The sequence below is a fragment of the Brassica napus genome, chromosome A9 (assembly GCF_020379485.1).
Source record: "Brassica napus cultivar Da-Ae chromosome A9, Da-Ae, whole genome shotgun sequence".
Lineage (NCBI taxonomy): Eukaryota > Viridiplantae > Streptophyta > Magnoliopsida > Brassicales > Brassicaceae > Brassica > Brassica napus.
The window spans coordinates 198,992-219,487 of NC_063442.1; the positions used below are offsets into that span (position 1 = coordinate 198,992).

Consider the following 20,496-nt stretch of genomic DNA (forward strand, 5'->3'; position numbering starts at 1 on the left):
TGCGTATACAATAATTGAGATTTATTTTTTATTTGTGTTAAAAAATGGTATTCTACTTCTAATTATGCATTTTATTCGAAACTAAAAAACATAAATTAAAATCTGAAATATGAGTAATAGAATTTTAGATCATGAAACAAATACAACTAACAAACTAATCATTTAAATATATATTTAATGTTATTAACATGTGTGCAAATCATACGACATCAATCTTTTAAATTCAAAGGGAGTAGCAAATTATGTTACCAAAGCCATTTTTAGTCAACATATAATGTTGTCATGTGCTGTTTAATAAAATATATAATCTGGCTCTAACATCTAGGGATTAACAGCTATAATCTGGTTATAAACAATTTTGACCAATAAAACCTATAATTTTGTTATAACAGCTAAGGATTCCAAGACCCGCTACATTATCTTGATATTTAAATCCAGATCTGGATTCCAATCCAATTTACATTTTTAATTTAAACGTGTATATATATTTATATATGCAAATTCGAATATTTTAAGATGATGAATATTTTAGTGGAGAAAACTAGTATTTAAATATTGAACTAACTTATTTTATCAAACACGCAGACACTTCACTAATCAAACACAAATGATAAACTCAAGTTGCCCGAACCATATTAGATTCCATTTTAGTCAACATAAATTGTTTTGACAAAACAAAAATTGTAGTATAGATGATCTCTTTTAAATTTTCTTCTTGGTAACCTGCATAATTTGCATTTTATAGGATTCGAATCTCCGATTTTCTGGTATAAAAATATTAATAACCTATCAATTAAATCATTGGACTAAAAGATTTCCACATCAAAAATAATTTAACAAAATGATCTACTTAACATACATTTTTAGGAATTTTGTATTTTTTCTGTAAGCGTAACAAATATTGTGTCCGTAATTTATTTTTGTTCTAGAAAATATATTTGGAGTCAAAGCACATATATAATCTCCTCCAATCATAATAATACAAAAGATAATAGATTTTCTTACTTATTCACAAGTATAATGTCTTACCAGATTTCTGCTATACTTGGAACTTTCTTATAAATTTCGAATTATTAAACAAGTAAATACACATTATCCTTTCATTTCAAATCCATTACAAGTGGAGGCTCGCACCAAGTAAGAAAGCGCCTCTGAGAACTTGATTTCGCAGGTTCAGAATTTACTGAAGAAGCTATAGATATGGTCAGTGACTTCGTCGGGCTTCTCTTGCTGAAGGAAGTGACCAACACCTTCCATTACCACCACTTCTTGTAGAAATGGAACATGTTTCTTCAAACCACCTTCATGTATGTATTCCTTTGTTCCAGGGATGTTGTATGTAATGTCTAGATCACCCACAATGAATTTCACAGGGACCTTGATCTGTAGACCGGCCCATGGAGCCGTTAGTTCCCAGCTTCTACAAGTTAGAGGAGGATAAGACCAGATCAACCACGAGGAGACATCATAATGATGATGTTGAAATGAAAGACTTACAGGTTCATGGCGCGATAGTAGTTTAGTCCACCAGTGAAGCCTTTTTGGCTAAATTTTTCTGCATAGAAACTGACGTCTTCCTCAGTGAGCCAAGCAGGCAACGCAGGTGGATCAGGTAAACCTCTGAAACCAAGTGATTTGGGAATGCAAGGTGGGCGTGGATTACGCGATGTGAAGAATCTGTTTATTAACTTCTTCGTATCAACTTGAGCAAAGTCTTCCTCAATCTCTCCAGGCTCCTGAGACAAAAAAAAACACTCTGAATCATTAGTAATCTAGTATAGAGACCCACTTAAGCAAACGGAAACAACAAGACTAATCAAACTTGCATTTACTCACAGCAACAATATACCCAAATAAAACAAACGACTTTGACTTTCTATTTGACTACTACTGCCATTTCAAACTATAAAAATTGCAAATTGCATATCATATGCAGATATGCTAAGCTACTTTGAGCGTTGTATAGGTAGGTGATGATAGGTCCCAGTTTCCATAGATCCCAGAGAAATAAATGGTGTGTGGTTTGTTGAGTAAGTTCCATTTCAGTACACATTGTCGCATTGGTTCAAAACTAGTCAAGCAGCATCAAGGTTCCCCATTGCCATGACAGAACGTAATTGCTATATTAAACCTGGAGAATCACTACTAACTTCACATAAGCAATTACCTATAAACAATTTGCCTTTGATGATTAACCATTGTGGGCAAGGAGTAAGAAGGTCCCATGAAGTAACAGTTTCCAGTGTCAACACATTCACAGTACCCACCACTCTTACAAGCAACCACATAAATAAATAAAGTAAATGACTTTGACATTCTATTTGACTTCTACTGCCATTTTTTAATTAAAAAAAATTGCAATCTCAACTACTTTGAGCTTTGCATAGGTAGGTAATAGGTCCCAGTTTACATAGATAGATCCAACCAACCAACATTCCTAATTGCCATGTCAAAAGAAGTAATCACTATTAAGCCTGGAGAACCACTACTAACTTAACACAACTAAACACCATTCCATTAGCTAAAGTGGTCTGGTTTTGATGATTAACCAATGCGTGCAATCAAGAAGAATGTCCATGAAGTAACAGTTTCCAATGTCAAACACATTCACAGTACCTACCACTCGTTAGCCTAATCTTACACTCAAACACATATCACCCCAAATAAAGTAAATGACTTTGACTTTCTATTTGACTAGTATTGCCATTTTAAAATCACAAAAATTGCAACTTGCATATCATAAGCTCAACTACTTTGTATAGGTAGGTGACAGGTCATAAGATCCAAACAACATTCCTCATTGCCGTGTCAAAAGACGTAATCACTACTAAACACCAAACAAGCACTCAGCTAAAGTAATCTGCTTTCGATGAACAACCAATGAAGTAACAAGTTCATACCACTCTTTAGCCTAATCTTATCTTCAACAGTAATAACCACAAAACTATTGTTATAATATCTCAGATACATTGATTCCCAAGCCTCACCTGAAACCTGCAGATATAGTAATCCTCACCAAACAAGGCCTTAAACGCATCAACAGGCTTCACAGAAGGATTCCTCGGATTAAACACTACGCTCGTGTTCACCAGCGCCTTGACTCGATCAGGCCTGATCATACACATCCACCACGCGACGATCGCTCCCCAGTCGTGCCCCACGAGGAACACCCGGTCAACGCCGAGCGAGTCCAGCAACCCGACGAGGTCTCCGACGACGTGGAGCACGGTGTACGATTCATGAGACGGGGGAGAGTCGGAATCGCCGTATCCTCGGAGATCGGGGGCGATCGCGCGGTAGCCTAAGTCGGCGAGAGAGAGGAGCTGGCGGCGCCAAGAGTACCAGAGATCGGGGAAGCCGTGGAGGAAGAGGATCGCTGGACCTGAACCGATTGAAGCCACGTGGAGGTTGATGCCGTTGGTGGAGATCGTCGTGTGCTCGATCTTCTCCATTGTTTCTCTCAGTTCTATCACTCTCAAGTGGTGCGGTGCTTATGAACAACATTGAAATTTCATTTATTTTTTAATGGCTGACAATGGAAATAAACAATTGTGACCAATGAGACCTATAGTCTTATCTCTAATGCAGTTATAGGCCCATTACAATAGTTTTCTCCTCTTTACAAAGAAATGTCAATAGTATGGTCGAATAAGTTGTTAAGCTATCTCCAATGTATTATTTCAATTTTTAATCGAAATGTTGGCCCACAAGATAAACAAATTCAGTTATTCCGTTTGAACGATAGTTCACCGATTCCAAAAATAGTTTATAGAATTATTAAATCACTTATTTGTATTATATTATATTATATTATAAATTATTTATGTTTAGTTTTGATTTTTATTAGTTTATGCATCTTTTATGTAAGTAACATTTTGTGAAGTATTATATTTATTTTAATGTTATTGTATTATTTTAAATATTATTTGAGTATGAAATAAAAATATTCAAGATTAAAAGGACTATTTCATAACTAAAAAAAGTTTCATTCCAAAATAGAATAATGGGTAAGATTATTCCATAAATGCAGTAATCCTAGTCATTACTACATTTTAAAATTAAATATTGAATGAGACTAGAGAAGATTTTACTCCAAAATAAAGTTTAGAATCTCTACTAATAAAAGGGAGCTTTTGAGTCTCTATAGGGCGTCCACATCAGCGGAAAAAAATTATCCCGAAAGATGACACGTGGCATAAAATATAGTTTTACATTTTAATATTAATTATTTTCGAAAATTGTAAAAAATATGTAAACATACAGCATTAAAAATGGAAGCGTCCACATCAGCGGAAAAAATTTATCCCGAAAGATGACACGTGGCATAAAATATAGTTTTACATTTTAATATTAATTATTTTCAAAAATTGTAAAAAATATGTAAACATACAGCATTAAAAATGGAAAAACTACATTAAACATATGTAAGATTACTATTTTTCACTTAAAAAAAAGACGGCTTATCTCCATAATGTAACATTACCGTTTTATAAAAAAAAAACAAAAAACATTATATATAATTTCGAAAATAATAATTATAAGTAAAACATACAACATAAAAATGGAAATACTACATTAAACATAAATATGTTTGACTTCTCTACTAATAAAAGGGAGCTTTTGAGGCGCTTGATGCTCTATAGGGCGTCCACATCAGCGGAAAAAAATTATCCCGAAAGATGACACGTGGCATAAAATATAGTTTTACATTTTAATATTAATTATTTTCGAAAATTGTAAAAAATATGTAAACATACAGCATTAAAAATGGAAGCGTCCACATCAGCGGAAAAAATTTATCCCGAAAGATGACACGTGGCATAAAATATAGTTTTACATTTTAATATTAATTATTTTCAAAAATTGTAAAAAATATGTAAACATACAGCATTAAAAATGGAAAAACTACATTAAACATATGTAAGATTACTATTTTTCACTTAAAAAAAAAGACGGCTTATCTCCATAATGTAACATTACCGTTTTATAAAAAAAAAACAAAAAACATTATATATAATTTCGAAAATAATAATTATAAGTAAAACATACAACATAAAAATGGAAATACTACATTAAACATAAATATGTTTGACTTCTCTACTAATAAAAGGGAGCTTTTGAGGCGCTTGAGGCTCTATAGGGCGTCCACATCAGCGGAAAAAAATTATCCCGAAAGATGACACGTGGCATAAAATATAGTTTTACATTTTAATATTAATTATTTTCGAAAATTGTAAAAAATATGTAAACATACAGCATTAAAAATGGAAGCGTCCACATCAGCGGAAAAAATTTATCCCGAAAGATGACACGTGGCATAAAATATAGTTTTACATTTTAATATTAATTATTTTCAAAAATTGTAAAAAATATGTAAACATACAGCATTAAAAATGGAAAAACTACATTAAACATATGTAAGATTACTATTTTTCACTTAAAAAAAAAAGACGGCTTATCTCCATAATGTAACATTACCGTTTTATAAAAAAAAACAAAAAACATTATATATAATTTCGAAAATAATAATTATAAGTAAAACATACAACATAAAAATGGAAATACTACATTAAACATAAATATGTTTGACTTCTCTACTAATAAAAGGGAGCTTTTGAGGCTCCATAGGGCGTCCACATCAGCGGAAAAAATTTATCCCGAAAGATGATACGTGGCATAAAATATAGTTTTACATTTTAATATTAATTATTTTCGAAAATTGTAAAAACTACTAATAAAAGGGAGCTTTTGAGGCTCCATAGGGCGTCCACATCAGCGGAAAAAAATTATCCCGAAAGATGACACGTGGCATAAAATATAGTTTTACATTTTAATATTAATTATTTTCGAAAATTGTAAAAAATATGTAAACATACAGCATTAAAAAATGGAAGCGTCCACATCAGCGGAAAAAATTTATCCCGAAAGATGACACGTGGCATAAAATATAGTTTTACATTTTAATATTAATTATTTTCAAAAATTGTAAAAAATATGTAAACATACAGCATTAAAAAATGGAAAAACTACATTAAACATATGTAAGATTACTATTTTTCACTTAAAAAAAAAGACGGATTATCTCCATAATATAACATTACCGTTTTATTAAAAAAAAAACAAAAAACATTATATTGGAAGCGTCCACATCAGCGGAAAAAATTTATCCCGAAAGATGACACGTGGCATAAAATATAGTTTTACATTTTAATATTAATTATTTTCAAAAATTGTAAAAAATATGTAAACATACAGCATTAAAAAATGGAAAAACTACATTAAACATATGTAAGATTACTATTTTTCACTTAAAAAAAAAAACGGTTTATCTCCATAATGTAACATTACCGTTTTATAAAAAAAAAACAAAAAACATTATATATAATTTCGAAAATAATAATTATAAGTAAAACATACAACATAAAAATGGAAATACTACATTAAACATAAATATGTTTGACTTCTCTACTAATAAAAGGGAGCTTTTGAGGCTCCATAGGGCGTCCACATCAGCGGAAAAAATTTATCCCGAAAGATGATACGTGGCATAAAATATAGTTTTACATTTTAATATTAATTATTTTCGAAAATTGTAAAAACTACTAATAAAAGGGAGCTTTTGAGGCTCCATAGGGCGTCCACATCAGCGGAAAAAAATTATCCCGAAAGATGACACGTGGCATAAAATATAGTTTTACATTTTAATATTAATTATTTTCGAAAATTGTAAAAAATATGTAAACATACAGCATTAAAAAATGGAAGCGTCCACATCAGCGAAAAAAATTTATCCCGAAAGATGACACGTGGCATAAAATATAGTTTTACATTTTAATATTAATTATTTTCAAAAATTGTAAAAAATATGTAAACATACAGCATTAAAAAATGGAAAAACTACATTAAACATATGTAAGATTACTATTTTTCACTTAAAAAAAAAGACGGCTTATCTCCATAATGTAACATTACCGTTTTATAAAAAAAAAACAAAAAACATTATATATAATTTCGAAAATAATAATTATAAGTAAAACATACAACATAAAAATGGAAATACTACATTAAACATAAATATGTTTGACTTCTCTACTAATAAAAGGGAGCTTTTGAGGCTCCATAGGGCGTCCACATCAGCGGAAAAAATTTATCCCGAAAGATGATACGTGGCATAAAATATAGTTTTACATTTTAATATTAATTATTTTCGAAAATTGTAAAAAATATGTAAACATACAGCATTAAAAAATGGAAAAACTACATTAAACATATGTAAGATTACTATTTTTCACTTAAAAAAAAAGACGGCTTATCTCCATAATGTAACATTACCGTTTTATAAAAAAAAAACAACAAACATTATATATAATTTCGAAAATAATAAATATAAGTAAAACATACAACATAAAAATGGAAATACTACATTAAACATAAATATGTTTGACTTATCTCCATAATGTAACATTACCGTTTTATAAAAAAAAACAAAAAACATTATATATAATTTTGAAAATAATAAATATAAGTAAAACATACAACATAAAAATGGAAATACTACATTAAACATAAATATGTTTGACTATTTGTCCAAGTTCTTCTATTAAACATTGCCGTTTTACATTAAAAATAGAAAAATACGTAAAGATTTAAACATCTATCTTAAAATATAAAATATATACATTAACTAAATATAAAGTATAAGAAAGAGAAATACTCAATATATAGAAAAATAAATAATAAGTAAATATTATAAATATATAAATATACGAATTATATATACAATAATAAGTAAATGCACAATTATTAAAAAATGAAAAGAGTATATTAAATATTAAACATCTATCTTAAAATGTAAAATATAGATATTAAGTAAATAGAAAGTATTAGAAAAGGAAATACACAATTTAAAAAAATGGAAAAAATACATTAGTATTTAAACATCTATCTTAAAATGTAAATCAATCTTAAAATATAAAATTATTAGTAAATAGAAAGTATAAAAAATATAAATACACAATATAAAGAAAAATAAATAATAAGTAAATATATAATATAAGTGAATACCAAATTTAAAAAATGGGAAATTACATTAAGATTTAAAAATATATATTAAAATTTAAAATATAGATATTACGTAAATCTCGCCCGAGACCAGCAACCAAAAATTTTCCCAACTTTTATCCGGATCTTACAGTGGATTCCCTCATAAATTCGGAATCTCGCTCATGGAATTTACAGGTAATTAGGACTCTTGTGGATCCTACGGATGCGAAAATAATTGAAAGTATTCCTTTAAGTAGGAATCAGTTTGAGGATAGGAATGGATGGCATTTTACTAAAACTGGAAAATATTCAGTCCAATCAGGCTATCAAGTGGAACGGGTCTATCCGGATAAGGAAAAACCGCCAGTTTTTTATGGCCCTACAGTGGATATACTTAAAGCTTTCTGTTGGAAAGTTCGGTGTCCCCCAAAAATAAGGCATTTTTTATGGCAACTTCTCTCAGGATGTATATCGGTCATGAAAAATCTCAAGGCAAGAGGGATAAATGGAGATACATATTGTGCTCGATGCGGAGAACCTGAAGAATCAATTAACCATGTATTTTTTGAATGTCCACCGGCACGCCAAGTGTGGGCATTATCCAAGATTCCGTCAGCTCCGAATTTTTTTCCTATTTCTTCATTGTTTGCTAATATGGATCATCTATTTTGGAGAGTCCGGCCAAAGATGGATGATCATCAGTTTGCATGGATTTTATGGTATATTTGGAAAGCTCGAAATAACAAAGTTTTCAGTAATTTGGATATTGATCCGAGGGATACTCTTCAATTAGCTGAAATAGAATCATCACTTTGGGCAGAAGCACAGGTGGGAAATGACCCAACGAGAGGGCTCTCGGTACAGACCAATGTTCCCCTAGTGACACAAGGTCGATGGTGTTTCCTAGATGGTTCATGGAAGGATGAGGATACATTCTCAGGACAAGGCTGGTATAGTACTTTACCAGGGTTTGATGGGCTGCTAGGGGCAAGGAATGTAAGGGCATGTCTTTCACCCCTTCATTCGGAGATAGAGGCGTTGATTTGGGCAATGGAATGTATGAAGAATTTAAGACAGTTTCAGGTAACGTTTGCAACGGATTGTTCTCAATTGGTGAAGATGGTTTCGGAACCAGAAGAATGGCCAGCATTCGAAAGCTATTTGGAAGACATACAGTTTCTCAAAGGAAGTTTCCTCAACTCAGATATCGTTCATGTACCTCGGACAGCGAATCTTCGGGCGGATAGTCTAGCACGCAGTGCTAGGAAACAATCGTCCTTTGTCGTTCACATGGATGCGGAGTTACCGATTTGGTTTACAGAGTCAACATGAGTCTGTAAATTCTTTGCTGTCAAAAAAAAAAAAAAAAAAAAAAAGATATTACGTAAATAGAAAGTATAACAAATGGAAATATACAATTTAAAAAATGGAAAACATACATTAAGATTTAAACATCTATCTAAAAATGTAAAATATAGATATTAAGTAAATTAAAAGTACAAGAAATGGAAATACATATACATGAAAATAAATAATAAGTAAATAATGTAAATATATAATATATGAATTATATATGTAATAATAAGTAAATACACTATTTTTTTAAAAATGGAAAAAGTTCATCAAGCATTAAACATCTATCTTAAAATGTAAAATATATAATATAAGTAAATACACAATTTAAAAAATGGAAAAAGTGCATTAATATTTAAATATCTATTTAAAAATATAAAATTTAGATATTACGTAAATAAAAATATAAGAAATGGAAATAAACATTTAAAAAAATGGAAAAAGTACATTAAGATTTAAGCATCTATCTTAAAATGTACTTCTATCTTTAAATGGTAGTAAATTATATAAAAATGGAAATACCACATTAAACAAAAAAAAATGTATAATTTTACATCAAGAAAGTCCCTATAAAACTCATTATTCCATCCACATCAACCTCACACTATTAAGTAAAATTTCAAAGCACTCGAGCAAAAAAATGGTTTCACTATCAACTCTTGCCGTCCCAAAAACCTTTAACGACATTGAATGAGATTTTTTTATAACAACAAACTTTTTGTTAGGTGGATTCATTGTTGGGAAACCCGCAACTTCCAAAAGCCAAACTTATTCATGGGAATTGAATTGCTTTTCATAAACTCAAAGGTATTCTTACAAAAAAATGGTTTCACTATCAACTCTTGCCGTCCCAAAAACCTTTAACGACATTGAATGAGATTTTTTTATAACAACAAACTTTTTGTTAGGTGGATTCATTGTTGGGAAACCCGCAACTTCCAAAAGCCAAACTTATTCATGGGAATTGAATTGCTTTTCATAAACTCAAAGGTATTCTTACAAATTTAAATTAATCTAATCTATAATTTTATTGTTAATATTCATACTAACTCTTTCATGATCAAACCATTTCAGTTGATAACCATTCAAGCGTTTATCCCGAAACACTTCCTTCCTCGCCGAATCAGGTATTGGTTCATATTGGTTTAGTATTGTTTTTGGTTTACTAACCGGTTTAGGATGGTCTTATTGTAAATATAATTTAAGTTGGTTTAGCATATATTATGTTTAAAATAACTTAAATTAAATAATAATAATATTATGCTTAAAATATAATTTTAGAGAGTTTTCAAATATAGTTTACAGAACATTATAGGTGATGAATTTAATTTATTAAATTCGTTTATTACTTAAAACTAAGTTTTTTAAAAAACATACTGAGTTATAAATATCAATGATGGATTGGTGAGTATAACATGAAGACAAAAATATAAATATCTGATTTTCAAGATAAGAAATTTAGCTTTTATTCAGATACTCAATATATAATATCTTAAATTATGTTTAAAAAAATATACATAATTTATATATATAGATTAATCTTCCAAACTTAAACTATTATATTATATATGAATAATGTTTTTAAATAAAAATAATTTCTGATTTAAAATAAAAATAAAAACAACAAATGTTTATTTACAAATAATGGATGTAATTTACATTATACTATCATTTAACAAGTATTAGATACGTTTTGATATATCATTATTTTCTATTCCCAGAAAACAATAAATTGTTAAACATCAATATCATCTCGGTTAAGTATACGAACAACAAAAATTCAAACATCACAAAAAATATTTACATAACCATTATAATACAATAATTTAATCAAAAATACAATTAAAAAAATATTAAAAAGAATAGTTATATACTTAATATTTGAAAATAAAAGATATTTTTGCTAAAATTGTATTTACCTGGCCAAGGAGATCGACCATCTTTTTACGGATCGATCGAATGTTGAGCATGTGGTCGATCCAAAAATACTCTGCAGTTTAATAAAATCTCTAAAACATTTATTCCAACACTCAAAAGATAGTTTTGCTAAATATGATAACTAAATAGCCAATAAAATTACAAAAAAATATTTAAATAGTAAAAAATATGTTAATTTAACGTGTTAAAATTTAAAAATAAATTTTAATTATGACATGCATTTTAACATTTATATAAATATAAATCATAGCCTAAATATAAATAATTTAACAAATTAAATTAGAAAAAAATAAAAATCCCGGGCGTAGCCCGGGTTAATCCCTAGTCTATACTAATAAAGTAGAACAGAAACACTCCAGAGGCTGCCACGTCAGCAGACCCCGTTCGTTTTGCTGACACGTGTCGAAGGGAGAGGGGATTTCGTTTTTTTCTTACGCGAGAGTTTGGTTACGGGAGGAGATTTGGTTTTGTTTGGGCTTTTGTTTTTACTTTGGGCCCAAGTGATGTTGCTAGGGTTGACGTATGCTCACGGCGTTGCCATTTCCGCCTTCCTCTTTCCATCGTTTTTGCTTTCTCACCTCTCTGTAACGTAGTCTTCATTGAAATCGATCTTTAATTCGATCATCAATTTTCACCCCACCTCTCTTCCCACTCCATCTCATTTGCTCTTATGGACGACCCGGTTTTGTAACAGATCGGAGGTGGCGCTATAAATACGTGTGTCTTGGAGCGATGAGGATCTACAGCTCTGAGATTTATAGCTTAAGCAATCCGACGCGCCTTCCGATATGTCTTCATATGTTCTTCTCGCTAACTTGAGAGCAGGCCGTTGCTCAAACACCGCTGAAGTTCGTCTTCTGAGGTTCTGGGAAGCTCGCAACGTCAGGAAAGATGGAGAGCTTATGAGCCTTGACATGCTTCTCCTTGATGAACAGGTAAATCCGATTGTGTTCTGTTTCTTATTTATGTCAGTTAGATCTTGATGTTTAATTGTTTGGTTTATTCTTGACTCGTCGCAGTCTACGCTGATACACGGGAGCATCAACTCAAGCCGCGTTGACACTTTCCGGAGGCGGCTCAGTGAAGGCTCCGTCTACTCTCTCAGTGGTTTCGACGTGGCACGGGCTAACCCAAAATACCGACTCTCTGACTCTCCGGTGTCCATACGCTTCAATGATGGAACTTTTTTTGAGCCAAAAACTGACTCGGACAAGGACATTCCGACTGAGTTATTCAGGTTTCGCAGCCATGAACAGTTTCTGGCATTGGCAAATACTAACAGAGAACTCCCAGGTTTATCTCTTCTGTACTAATACACTTATCCTTCTCACCTCTACTGACGTTTATTAAAAAAAAAAATTTCAAGATATCGTTGGTGGAGTAAGTTCCGTGAGGAGCACGATCACCGACGGTCTACGCGGTCCTCAGCGTGTAATGGTGACTCTACGTTTGGAAGGGTAAGCTGTATATTTGTTTATCCAGTAATTGACATAGTCTTTGTTGCTAACACGACATCAAATTGCATCAGGGATGTCAATGTTTGTGTCAGTATGTTTGATGATCGTGCTGTAACTTTCCAAACTAAGTTTGACGAGCACGTCTCTAAGCCAAGGGTTATACTGTTTACAAGTATCAATCCCAAAGTTGTTGGAGGTAAGATACATGTTTTCACCTAAGAGCCCTTCATTAGCACGGTTCACTTACGCATTTTCCACTTTCAGGGAAGCTTTTTCTCAACGCTACGTCTGGTACGCACTTTTATTTCGACCGTGAAACATCAGCTGGAAAAGAGCATTATGAAAAGTAAGTGTTTTATGCTGAGATTGATATAGTTCACCTCATTGGTTTGTTTTCAACTGATTTATCTTGGGTGTTGTTTGCACACTAGGCTGGTTGGTGATGGAGCCAATTCGAGCTCTTCTAAATCAAAAGTGGTCTCAGCTCAGAAAATCGAGCCCTTGACCGTTGCTGAACTGAACCAATATGTCCTTGCCGCTGACCCACAGGTTAAATTATTCCAAACAGAATCTTTTATTTCGTGTGTTTCCTTCTAATTCTACGAGCATTCTTTTTGGTCTCAGGATATTGAGTTCCTATGCAAGGCCGAGGTGACCAGTCTTCAGTCGGATAAGGGATGGTGCTATATCGGATGCTCCAAAAGCGCAAAGAAGCTTCAGCGGGATGAAACATCTTTCACTTGTCTCTCGTGTGATAGGGAGAACGCTACGGGTGTGTTAAGGTTGAGATTCTTCACTGATCTTATTCAATTGTTTCAGATAAGTTGTCTCATAGCATGTGCGTTAGTTTATCACATTATCTCAACTCTGTTTACAGGTATCGGGTGGAGTTCTCGGTGGCGGACCATACGGATGAGGCTGTATTTGTAGCATTTGATACAGAGATTGCTAAGCTAACCAACATCCAAGCATCTGAGGCTGCACATATTTTTGTAAGCACTCAGCATATGTAACAGTAGCTCATGCTTCTGTGTCTTTGATCCATTTCCATAATCCTAAGCTTCTATTTGCAGGGTGCGGGTGTGAATGCTAGGGTCGACAGCGACTTCCCTCCGTTCTTGAATGAAGTAGTTGGAAAAACTTTCACTTTCCAGCTCAAGTTGGGTCAGTTCAACTTCACCTCCAAGCACCAGAGTTTCACTGTCTCCCGTATAATAAGTGAACACGAGAGAGCGCCATTGCCAGCGTTTGTTAACGATGTTAGTATTTTTAAAGTTATAGTTTACAAAATTTACAGCACTATATTGACACCGTTACAATGGTTTCAGGGGGGTGATCATGGACCAGCTGACAATGGAGATGGTGTGGCACCAAAGATTGATGAGAGTACCGTTGTCAGCAACAATGCATCGGCATCAAATGTCCCATATCACGGTTCTCAGGCTGCAAAAAACAGAAGCTTGTCAATGATGGGAACGTGAAGAAGAAGGCACACAAGGAGTAGATCAACCTGGATTGCATCATTTCCCACCGCTTACCTATCAAAAAATGCTTTATCTTTTGTTCATCTTTTTAATTTAAACTCTTTAGTTTCTTTTTTCCTAATATTATAGATTTGAATTCTATGTCTGGTGGATGTTTTAACGAATGCAATCTGATCTTTTTCTTTCGATATTATACAGTCTTCCGTTTTGGTGCTTTGATATTAACCTAAGATGCTCAAAATATTTGTTATCCTTTATGCTACACATTGTACTTTCAGTTTGCAAAAATAAAATAAAAACATAACAATTTTTAAATTTAAAGATCATGTAAATCATTTGAAGGCGAAGTTTAATATTTGTGGCCATGTTGAATCAACCATAAAATATTAAAATCATGTAAATTGGGCTTTCCGTGTAAATTATAAACCAAATACACTCTAAATTCTAAACCAACTAATTATGTGTTAAAGTTTTCACCATGTATCTGTGCTGATAAAAAAAACAATGAATAGGAACCTAATTATTATATGCGCTGCACACTAACTTATATTGTTCTAATATGGAGCAGATATTGCTTGGCACTGAAGTTATTTAAGATCGAACGTACATTCATTGGCACTAACTTTAAAATAAAGTATGAGCTATTTTGTGATTTACCTTAAAAGAAAAAAAAAATTAGATTAGCCTCTTTACCATGCAGAGTAAAAAAGTTTATAGAAAACAGTAACGGTTAACGATAGGTCTTTCAGCTACACACCATCATTATTTTACATTTAACGTTAGAGTCAATTAAATACACATTACTCAGCTGTTACGTACTTTTACTGGATCAATATCTAATATACCTAACACAATTACATATCCCAAGACTATTCTAAAATTACAAACTCTTAAGCATGGTTAAGGCAACCGCTAAAGCTAGATGCAAGAACAGCAAAGGAGGTGTCTCAGATAATCAGTCTCAGTCTGAAGCATCGAGTTCAACAGCATCAACCGTCAAGAAGAGTGGTTACATAAGAAAAGCAAGTCTGTTATTCACAAACTTCTGTTCTTCTGTTTGCTGGCATTTCCTCTTATTTTTATTTTGTTTTTTTCTGTTTGTGGAAGATTACTCTGTTTTGTCTATAAAGATTTAGATTTCCATGCTAAAAAAGTTAATGGATACTTAAAAAAGTTATAACATTTCTTATCGTGAAAAAGTAAAAAACTTTATTATTGGATTGTTGTTGCTTGCTTTCACTGAAGAACGCAGGAACGTGGAAAAACAAAATCAGTACGCAACAATCTTGATGACTATTTGAAACCAAGTTTTCAGGGTTATTAAAATGACTTACGACTTATCTACATTTAGGCCTCGGCCTATCTAATATTCATTCAAACATTACCTAACTTTCAAAAATGAAGTAAATTCAGCACAAACAACTAACTCCAAAACATGGCTACATAAAAAACATAAGAATTACAGCAAAAATGCAACCGCCCCGGGCGGGCATGCCACTAGTAAAAAATAAAGTAGGATTGGAGATGTCTTCAGTGGTTACCAACACATCAACCTAAATTTGCATTGGCTGAAGCACTACAACCAATAGCAAAACAGTGGAATGAAGATAATCTGCTACCTACTATTAACAGAAGACGATTGTAATGCAGCTAGACGCATATACATGCCTACAAAGTGAGGGAAAATTTTTAACCACATCCTTTTCAATTGCTCGTATGTACTTGACACTTGGAATCTATCAACTATATCAACAATGTGTCTACAACTAATATCTAAAGTCTAGAGAACAACATAACATCCATGTTATCACTACTTATATTGCCTACAACCAGGTCCGGTTATGGGAGGAAGCTAGGGGGGAAACATGAGCTTTCCGGCTCTCAATAGTCAATATCATCAAATATTTTCAATTCTCAATTTACAAAGTTTATTTCAGTTTAAAGGTAAAGTAGGTTAGTTTAATGCTGCTATTTTAGGTCCTTTTTTTCTTTTTAACAACTCATGACCGGTACTGCATATATCAAAATCAGATCAACAATCTCTGGCCTTTTGGTTAATGTGGCGTCTGTGGAACGTTTTTTTGGAATCCCTGGAAACAGAGCTAGGAAAGCAAATGAAGATGATTTGGAATGGAACATTTTTACTCGTGAACAATTAATGTATAATGTCTTTCTTTTTTTTTGAGAAAGGGTTTACTATTAAAACAATGTATAATGTCTTTGTATTGTATCCATCATTTATTCTAACAATATCTTCCAACTTTTGGATTCAGTAAATCATATGTCAAAAAAATGTAACTGAAATTATAATTATTATTTTATAGTATTCTCACATAAATGTCCAAAACTACAACGGTTTATTAAAGTTCTACTATGGACTAATAAAGTAAGAATAAATAATCAAATACAAGAAACTACGAAAGTAAACCGGCCATATACGGCACGCCACTCTGAACCATCCACTCATCTCCAAACAAGAAATTCGAAACCGTAAAGTTATTCGCATCGGTTGAGTTGATCACGTGATAACCTGGCCAAACCACCCGATTCGTGGTACTTGAACCGGGTCCGGTATTGTTATACTCAGCATAGTACAGCGTACTCAATGCAAAATCTCCATTCCACTCTCTCCAACCAACCGGTTCAACAAAACCATCCAAGTACGATTGCATGAAAACCGTACGTGAATACTCTTTCCACGGTCGTCCCAAATACGTTTTGACCGTATAGTTGCTCGAAGCCAGATCATCCGCAGGTCTAATCGTACAATTGTGGATCGAAGTTCCTGTGTTTTGGTTCGGGTCGGTACGACCTTGAGCTGTGATAGCGTTAAACTGGTTCGGTAACGCTTGTCTCGGATACAGATTACAATTTTGTAAGACAACAGCTGCGTTTCCGAATATGAAATCGACTGTTCCATATATGTCGCATTCTCTATAGAATTGTCTTAGTGAGTGAGTGTATAAAGTGTCTTGGTAAGCTTCGAAACTGCAGCTATAAAAGATGGAGAGATCGGCGCTGCTCCTCAACGCCACGGCCTGGTGCTTCTCTGGTCCGGCCGTGTTCCGGAAAGTCATGTTTACCGCGACGAAGTTCGGCGATGTCACGGCTGAAAGAATAAACACACAACGATTATTCTTTTTTTCTAACAAATACTATAAAACAAAACGATAATAGTTGACCCAAGATGAAAAAGAATTGTTAATGCGTCTTGTCACTTATTCACTAGTCTCCTAGAAGTACTACAAAGTGTGTCATATAGTGAGAAACGTGTTGAACTACAACGCATTTAAAGGTTGGGTTCAATTCTTTTTGGTTAAAGTCAATCCAAAAATATGCGTCGGCAACATGCAAAAGTGTTTTTGTATTTCTATTGCAAATATGACAAATATAGTAATTATTTTTAAAATACTCGTTTTAAGTATCATAAAAATTGTAAATTTGTGAAAATAAACTTTGAGCATATTAAAATTCATAAAATGAGACATGAATCTTAAAGAATTTAGTAACTCTTTGAATTCGAATCATTAGCTTTTAAAACTCATATACAGTTCAAAACTAATTGTGGTACTATTGGAACTAAACTTAATTATTTATATTTAAAAAAAACTTATTTATTTAAATGTTACTTCAAGGTACTTGTTTTGATTAAACAACTACACAATATTAGTATTAGTATTATATTTATATTATGAATGTCATTTTGACACTTTTGACAACATTAGCTATTTTCATAATATTATACTACAAAATTCATAATATTAATTTTCTTTTCAGATATAATTAGTAGTATTTTAACTAGCTTTTTTGAAGAACTTTTAAAACTATGCACCAATAGTATTTTAACTAGCTAAATATAGCTACAAACTAAAGTCATTCATGCATGTGGAATAAAGCATATCATATCTCTTATGGACGTACCAAAAGTGGCGGAGTTGAAAGTGGTCCAACCGTCAACGACGCTCCGGTTACCGGTAATAATCGTACGGTTGATTCCGTCACCGATCATCATTAGATACCTTTTGTTCTTAGCGATCAATACGTTTTCGTCATAAACACCAGACGTCACGTAGATAACAAAGTATCCAGCTGTACCGTCGGTTTTGTTCGGCGCCGCCGCAACTGCGTCCGTAATGGTCGTGAAATTCCCTGTTCCGTTTTGGTTCACCGTCACAATGTCACTCACAAGCACCGTGTTATCGTCATTGTCGTCGGCGAGCTTCCTCCTGCTTAAAGACTCGTAAACGGCGCGCGTCTGTTCCGTCATCTTTAACGGCAAAGCTCCGTTACGAAAGTGACGGAGCGGCTTGTTGTGAGAGTGAGTGTTCTTCGGGTGGGCCCAAGAGTAGCCGGTTTGTTTCTTCTTCTTTGGGACCCACCCTTTGGTGAACAAAGCGAGGGAAACGCTGAAAAGCTTCGTGTCGTTAATGAGAGGCAATGCGACGCCGTTCCGTATGGTCCACGAGGAGGAAGCCGCGGTGTTGACCCCGTCGAGACACGTTTGCTCGTTGGTCAACGCCGCGGAAAGAAGCGTTTGGATATCATCGGCTTTCGAAAACGACAGCGTTTTGGACGATGCGGTGACGTTGACGGTCTCGAACGACGTTGTGAGATAGTCCGTAGTGAGGCTAGCTAAGTCACGGCAGTCTTGGAGAGCTCCAACGGCGGAGTGTGATAATAAGCCTTTGTTGCGTTTGAGGTATTTGTCTATCGTGCGTGTGAATTTTCGCGACTGCGTTAGTGACTTACGTAGGGAGAAGCGGCCGTAGTCCCGAACGTCCCCTTGTGACGTTTGTGGGAACACTGACTTGCAGAACTTGGGGTCCGGAGTCGTTTTGCAGATGCTTGAGGAAGAGTTTGATGAAGAAGTAAGGATTTGAGAAGCAATGAAGAGTGTTTGAAGAGACAAGAAGAGTGTAATGAGCAAGAGTTTTGGAAATGTCATGTTTCTGTTTATTGTATTTGTTAAATGAATGTTTTGTATTTTGGAGAATTAGGTTTAGTGGGTTTATATAGAGTGGAGGAGGTTGGGAGGTGGTCCATATAAATGTTACTGACATGGAGAAAATTTTCACAAATAATCTAGTATAAATGTAGCTGTTGTGGCCATATTTTCAATTGTTTTATTCAAAATCTAAGTTATGTGATGTGTTATTTAAATGTTTCCCCTTTTTATTTTAATTATAATATAACAAAACAACAATAATGGCCGATCTATGTAGTTTTTTTTTCCAAGTCAATATCATGGAGTCTTGTGTGAGAAAAACGCGTTGTTACGTATATATTATATTCATCGGACATTGCATCTCCAAAGCTGCCCAGCTGTTTTTGGTAAAGATCTATGTCCGTTCATGTCCTGGCTCTAATCGGATAATGATGGAATACTATATTACGAGATATCGGGATATGTATAACTAACTCACCAGTGTATTAATTATATATAAATATTTATGCGTAAAACTACAATGAATATAAAGCTTGAATATTATGCGTATTTCGTGTTAAAATAAAATAAAATCAATTTATGAACTGCTCAGATCCTGTAGAATAATTATTGTCGATGGCGGTGGCAATGTGTTAGGCAATAGTATGCATATAATGTATTACTATTAATGTATGTGTTTCAAAAAAAAAAAAAGTATTACTATTAATGTATATTCTCTATAAAACTTTCGTTGTTTCGCCTAAATTAACTATATTAGGTATGGACTATTTGACTTATGAGCTCAAATAATTAAACAATAATTGTCTAATTACTTTCTTTTTCTTTTGTAAAGTTGTGATAATTTATCTATTATTGTACGCCTATATGCACCGGCATGTTATACACACACATTTAGCTTGTAAATTTACAACCATTACCTCTTTTTTTTGGTCAAACAAATTTACAACCATTACCATAATTCATTTTTGTAGGTGTATATTTACTACACAATTATCATAACACCAGCAGATTCAAAAGGAAAAATAAAAGAATGAACGTCGGTTTTGTATATTCGAAGGATTAACATTAACTTCTTTTTTTTTGTTCAAAAGGGATTAACATTAACTATTCTTGTAAATTACAAAGATATTCGTCTGTTTGATTTTTTCTAGTTTTTGGTGTTGCCAGGGATTGAAAGAAAAAATCTGCAACTTATTTTAACCAGATCCAAGCCATATTAAACGTGACTTTTGATTGATAAAATATTTATGAAATGGTATTTAAAACGTCATTTCGC

At 32.9% G+C, this 20,496-nt stretch overlaps 3 protein-coding genes across 3 annotated transcripts; 1 reads left to right on the plus strand and 2 right to left on the minus strand.

The window, feature by feature from the left end:
• Positions 1-954: 954 nt before the first annotated feature.
• Positions 955-3,561, minus strand: LOC106365515 (epoxide hydrolase A-like). Its single transcript, XM_013804933.3, has 3 exons — positions 2,988-3,561; positions 1,498-1,736; positions 955-1,420 (listed from the first exon to the last, which is right to left on the minus strand). Exons 1-3 carry the CDS (start codon positions 3,450-3,452, stop codon positions 1,174-1,176), a joined length of 951 nt encoding a protein of 316 aa, XP_013660387.2. The 5' UTR covers positions 3,453-3,561; the 3' UTR covers positions 955-1,173.
• Positions 3,562-11,551: 7,990 nt separating this feature from the next.
• LOC106365513 (replication protein A 70 kDa DNA-binding subunit A-like) lies at positions 11,552-16,193 on the plus strand. Its single transcript, XM_048739111.1, has 10 exons — positions 11,552-12,269; positions 12,354-12,627; positions 12,701-12,791; positions 12,863-12,987; positions 13,056-13,137; positions 13,223-13,340; positions 13,416-13,573; positions 13,669-13,783; positions 13,865-14,050; positions 14,120-16,193. The coding sequence occupies exons 1-10, from the start codon at positions 12,123-12,125 to the stop codon at positions 14,270-14,272; spliced, it is 1,449 nt and encodes a 482-aa protein (XP_048595068.1). The 5' UTR covers positions 11,552-12,122; the 3' UTR covers positions 14,273-16,193.
• Positions 16,194-16,570: 377 nt separating this feature from the next.
• On the minus strand, positions 16,571-19,272 carry LOC106365512 (probable pectinesterase/pectinesterase inhibitor 41). Its single transcript, XM_013804930.3, has 2 exons — positions 18,197-19,272; positions 16,571-17,384 (listed from the first exon to the last, which is right to left on the minus strand). The coding sequence occupies exons 1-2, from the start codon at positions 19,218-19,220 to the stop codon at positions 16,690-16,692; spliced, it is 1,719 nt and encodes a 572-aa protein (XP_013660384.2). The 5' UTR covers positions 19,221-19,272; the 3' UTR covers positions 16,571-16,689.
• Positions 19,273-20,496: the final 1,224 nt, after the last annotated feature.

Coding starts and splice junctions, on each gene's coding strand:
- LOC106365515 (XM_013804933.3), bottom strand. CDS start 3,452: ATGGAGAAGATCGAGCACACGACGATCTCCACCAACGGCATCAACCTC. Junction 1,737..2,987: donor ACTATATCTGCAGGTTTCAG/GTGAGGCTTGGG, acceptor TTTTTGTCTCAG/GAGCCTGGAGAGATTGAGGA. Junction 1,421..1,497: donor TACTATCGCGCCATGAACCT/GTAAGTCTTTCA, acceptor TCTAACTTGTAG/AAGCTGGGAACTAACGGCTC.
- LOC106365513 (XM_048739111.1), top strand. CDS start 12,123: ATGTCTTCATATGTTCTTCTCGCTAACTTGAGAGCAGGCCGTTGCTCA. Junction 13,341..13,415: donor TCCTTGCCGCTGACCCACAG/GTTAAATTATTC, acceptor TTTTGGTCTCAG/GATATTGAGTTCCTATGCAA. Junction 13,574..13,668: donor AACGCTACGGGTGTGTTAAG/GTTGAGATTCTT, acceptor CTCTGTTTACAG/GTATCGGGTGGAGTTCTCGG.
- LOC106365512 (XM_013804930.3), bottom strand. CDS start 19,220: ATGACATTTCCAAAACTCTTGCTCATTACACTCTTCTTGTCTCTTCAA. Junction 17,385..18,196: donor TTTCAACTCCGCCACTTTTG/GTACGTCCATAA, acceptor TTATTCTTTCAG/CCGTGACATCGCCGAACTTC.